This window comes from Aristolochia californica, unplaced genomic scaffold (genome assembly GCF_029961685.1).
Source record: "Aristolochia californica isolate CCGP_79_NKW_82.1479 unplaced genomic scaffold, dmAriCali1.0.hap1 SCAF_13, whole genome shotgun sequence".
Taxonomy (NCBI): Eukaryota; Viridiplantae; Streptophyta; class Magnoliopsida; order Piperales; family Aristolochiaceae; genus Aristolochia; species Aristolochia californica.
Window position 1 is genome coordinate 14,139,583 of NW_027181804.1, and position 5,279 is coordinate 14,144,861.

At 43.8% G+C, this 5,279-nt stretch overlaps 1 protein-coding gene across 1 annotated transcript; it reads right to left on the reverse strand.

The window, feature by feature from the left end:
* Window positions 1-2,256: 2,256 nt before the first annotated feature.
* LOC137948175 (uncharacterized) lies at window positions 2,257-5,279 on the reverse strand. The gene is made up of 2 exons (XM_068794156.1): window positions 5,038-5,279; window positions 2,257-4,685 (listed from the first exon to the last, which is right to left on the reverse strand). Exon 2 carries the CDS (start codon window positions 4,670-4,672, stop codon window positions 2,633-2,635), a length of 2,040 nt encoding a protein of 679 aa, XP_068650257.1. The 5' UTR covers window positions 4,673-4,685; window positions 5,038-5,279; the 3' UTR covers window positions 2,257-2,632.

Sequence of the window (5,279 nt, forward strand, 5' to 3'; positions counted from 1 at the left end):
TAACCCAGGACTATAACATCACACCCCACCTTCACGAGCCGACGACCACGGCGGTGCAATGACACTGGCCCAACCACATCGACACTGACCCAACCGCTATAATACCTAGACGCGACCTACCATTAATTTTAATCCAGCCTTTGCGCGCCCTGGGACTCGAACTCACAACATAGGAGCCCGCTCTGATACCAAATGTTAAGCACCTAGCCAATACTACCCAAAAGACCGGCCTGTTAGGAGCGGAAGGCATAGGTACTTAACCTAGGCCCATAACACTGCCCGACGACGTCTGACCACGACCCATTTTCTCATCCAGTAGCCGTTTGATCCGTTGTAATATGTCCTTCACGGCGTACATGTCTGTCTTGATTTCCTCCATGGCCTGATTTTGTTTCTCCGTAACTGGACGTTGTTTCACAAAATATCGACGCAAATCCTCCCAGGAAAACGAATCGCCACGGGTGGTCTGCTTTGATACCAAGATGTTATGCCCCATTTCGGATCAACCACTAGACGATTTCTTCCAGCGTGGGGAGGAAGGGATTGAGCGTTAAAGGAAGCTTGACCTTGGACCTCAAAGGGAGAATTCGACCTAGACCTCTGAGGGAGAATCCAACCTGTTTAATTCTAATTTTCTCAATGCTTACTTTCTTCATTCATCTCACGTCCCTATATAAGGAGTTAGGGAAAACATGCCAAAGGCCATAAGTTCAACAAATTACAAATAAACCCCTAATGAATAGAAATTGCAAATAAACCCCTAATGATTCCATAACAAACCATCCCTCCTCCTGGACTGAAACCCCCTCCGTGTGTTGGATGCTCTGTGCGTCCAGCATACTGTTCTCCCTGTCTGTTCGTAGGGCTTCTTCCCCCTTCCCTTGGGGGTGGATTTCTTCCCGCAAACAATTCATACATTCTATTAGTGACAACTTCTAATTGTAAATTTACCTCGTGAGAGACTCGACTATTCAACAACGCAGCCAGTTGACCTTCACTTTCTTCTAGCCTTGCGTTTAGCATCTCTCCGAGCTTGGCTATCAATTCCTCATTGTTGGACGACTCCCCCATAGTTGTTTGCTATGATACCAAGTTGTTATGGTCCCGGACCATTGATCTTGTGACTCGGTGAAGGGAGAGGTCGTTTAGAGGATCAGAGGCTAAATCGGGATGTCTTGATTTACCCAAACGACCTATGATGGCGAGAAGGTTATGGAAAACAAAATGGAAGAGAATACCAGGCTCATCGAAGGGAGACCTGTACCCTTGGGTTCGTCAAGGAGAACGCCGATCCTAGGGTTCAATGAAGGAGAACGTCGATCCTGATTTTGGTTATAATTCTGCTTATCCTTTCTTCCCGTCCGTGTGCCCTTTTTGAGCCTTACATCGCAAAAGAGTTTAATTGTAAAAAATACAAGAGTGCCATCATGGCTAAAATACTCCTAACGCTATACTTAAACAAAGTAAAATAAATCTACTAAGTTATTAACTCCACCGCTTAACTCATTTGCATCGCCTCTGGATGACTCATCCCACTATCGAGTCCACAACAAAATGCCAAGAAAACAATAGGTACCGGGACAGGAAAAAAAGAAAAGAGATAGAATACAAACCTAAGTTACTAAAGATGATAGATCAGAAAATGATTACATTATCTTTGTGGGTTAACTGAGTCAACTCACAGAACCGACTCTGAGATCACCTAAGCTACTAGATAATAGATCTAATATCATGTTGAATTTTTGGAAAAGAAAAAACTTCATTAATTTAATATAATTCGAGTACAATGAATCTCTATTTATAATAGAAGAATCAAGTAGAATTCAAATACAATTAAATTACCCTTGTTCCAATTACACCCAAAATTTAAGACTTAATTAAACTATATTATTCCAATTACACACAAAGTATAACACTTAATTAAACTACCCTTGTCCCAATTACAATAAGACCTCCTTCCGTGACTCTTCTTTAACTCCATATTAATTCTACCTCTATAAGAATTCTTACTACGAGGATCATATAAAACTCTTTCATAGTAATATTTGATGAGACAAGCTTATTGGATGATATGTTAACATCTACTCAACAAAATAATTAATTTGTATATCTTGAAAATGCACCTCCATATTAGAGCTGAACATTAAGTGCTGAGTTAGATGACGATATAAGTTGGTGGGATCAACTCAGATTTACGGATTTGATGTACACTAGCAATATCCTGTTAGCCAAATTTGTACCGACTAGAACTAGCTGTTTTCTCCTAAAAATTCTTGAAACACTTTTATAGCAAAAGCATAAGCATGTAGCAATATTGACATATACAAGCTTAAAGCCTTCAGAAAGCAGCTTACAATGAGAACTAAACTCCAGTGGGACTAAAAAAATATGTTAAGTCCTGTTGCCCTCCAATGGAAGCTCAAGATGCAAGCAATCCAAGTAATATTGCTACTGAAAGAGCTAAGCTTCAGTAACACGCTACGGAAACACTAACAAATATTCAAACCACAAAATTTTATTAGGAGCCTTGTGCGAAAATATCAGCCGTCTCCTCGTTCATGCAGGATGAACTCCACCCACATCCAAAGAACCCTTAGCACTATTTCTTTGAGCTTTGTTCTATGAAAAAGTTCTAGTTCATCCTTCTACTCTTTCTTGCAGGATGAACCCCATCTACATCCAGAGAACCCAATATAACGTTCCTTCTTCTTCTTCTAACAGCACGAGAAGTTCCTACATCATTTGCTTCTACTGAAGCATTGGAAACTCCCGCATCTCCCTGAATTACAGCCATTGTGCTTGAAGCAGAAGCAGAAGCCTGATCGGCCAACCTAGAGACCCCATGAGGGGCTTGCCTGCGTGAAGACTCAGGCACCTGAGGGTTCACAGATGGTGAGCCACCAGAGTGGCTTCCACCGCCAGCTATCCTCTCCATCAGACCAGCAGTCAGAGCTGCAATTCTCTCGGAAGTTCGGGGGATGGAATATAAGGATATCCGCCGCCAAAAATCAATTCCTTCATGCAAAAATGAATTATTAAATGGCAAAACTGTAGATGATTCACCATGAGTGGTCATGTTTTGAGAATCTGACCCAAGTTCTGCAGGATTTCTGGATGGCCCGGCTCCCAAATTCGATCCAGGATCTGAATTCTCCTCTCTTTGCAGTCGCTGGATAGCCCTCAACCTAGTGAGCACTCTTTGACTACCACTATCATATATTCCCTGCAAATTCCTCCCATCTGACCCCTCGACTCCACTTCCATTTCTAATCTCTTCATCCACAAAACGTCTCCATGAGCTAATTTCATCACCAAACCACCCTCTAGAAAGTGGCCGTCGAACCCGCCTCAAGCTCTCAAGCCTGTAACCACGGGGCCTAGGTGGAACCTTCAAACCTGAAGCACTGTCTTGGTGGCCACTTATTTTATCTCCTTCACATTCTGACTTTCCCCGACCATAAATTGGAGTTATGTTTGACTCAGTTACTTCTCCTTTACAAACAGGACACTCCTTATGGTCTGAGTGTAGATGAAGCCACTGATACAAACACAGCCAGCAAAAAAGATGACCACAAGAGGTAACAACTGGTTCCTTTGCCATGTCCAAACAAATGTTGCATTCAAAGTTAGCAACTGCATTTTCCTGCTTTCCTTCCTCTTCAGTCTCACCACTGACTTGTTCAGCAGTATCCACCTTCCGGGTATCAGAGGCTTCTGCAGCTATGTCAGACGCCATAAGCTCTTGGAAAATTCGACCTGGACTCACCGGACCAGCATTTACAGGGTCCAGTGAGTAGGGAACAGTAGACCTGAACCTCCTAATTGGCCAACGACGGTGCAACTCAATTAGCCTCCGGAAACGAACTTCTGGGTATTGAAGGAGCTCTCTTTCAGATGAAGCACCTCGAACTGAAGGCTCATTTCTATGTACTGATGGTTCATACACGGTAGGAAAGGTGGCCGATGATGCCAAAATTTGGCCACTGGCACTAACATCATGAATCGGTGTCATGTTTTCTGCAGCTACATATGACGGAGAGTATGGGGCATGTGAATCTCCATCCTGGATGACAAAAGGCTCCTCAGCATGTTCAGGTCCCAGGGGCTGCGATATAGGACTATAGACCGATGAGTATGGCACATACTCAACATGACTGCTTGCATTACTCTCATCAACTACAGGTACAGGGTTCTCTATAGCAGCAGGTGCATAAGAAGGGGAATAAGGTACATGGTGGACTCTTTCATTAGTAGCATCCTCTAAGGGTTCGACTCGGGTTTCTTCAGCTGATGAAGCAGGTACATAGGACGGCGAGTACGGAGAATACTCGAGACGGGATCGATCACCCAGCACCAGAGTATCCCGGCTGATTTGCAAAGACGGTCGAGGAGAGTACTCGGAGAAATCAAACTGGGGACTTTCCTCCAAGGGGTCGACGGCCTGTGAGCTGGGCGTAAACGAAGCACGAGTCGGAGAGTACGGAAGGTGAGTTGCCAAGGCATCCACGAAGTTGGTCATCTCCGACGATCCACAAATCTGCAAGTTTAAAGAACCCAGGGCAAGATCCCACTCAAGATCGGACACACGATGAATAGGCGACCGAGGAAGACCTAGATACAGGTTGAGATCCATCCTGCTTCTGCTTCTACTTGCATTCCCCTCGTTCGGCATCCCAAAAATCCAGCTGCAGAAAGAAAACAAAACAAAGAATCCAATTTTCACCCCGCTCAACCCTAATTTCCCAAATTAAACAACAAAATAAAAAGCATGATGGGTCTCCAGGAAATAAAGAAAGAAAGAATTAGGGTTCCGGGATCTCCCCTTGCCAGGCCCCAAACCCCTACATGGGTGATTCAGCCAATAACAAGTCCGGCTATTCCTCGTCAAAACCAGAATTTCTACAACAATTTTTCATGCAAACCTTCTCTGTGTCGAAGGTAAAGGAAACCCAAAAAAAATTATTATCCGGTGATACCAAAATCAGTAATCACCGGACGAGGACGAAAGCGGAAAGAGATCTTCCAGGAAATCCATACCTGATGAGCTATCATCACGGTGCAGGGATTCGAGTGTCAGAGAGTCTGATGATTTCATCTCAGCTTCTTCCTTCCTCAGGTCACGGGAGGAGAAGATCCCGAACCGGATATCAAGAGAGTCCTCTTTCGGAAAGGGTAACGAAAGAAACGAAAATTAATCAAAGTTAATTCAATGTCTGCTACCACTACGTTTCTTACTCTTTCTTCCCCTTGATTTCCCCTTTTCCCTATGATTGGTGGCA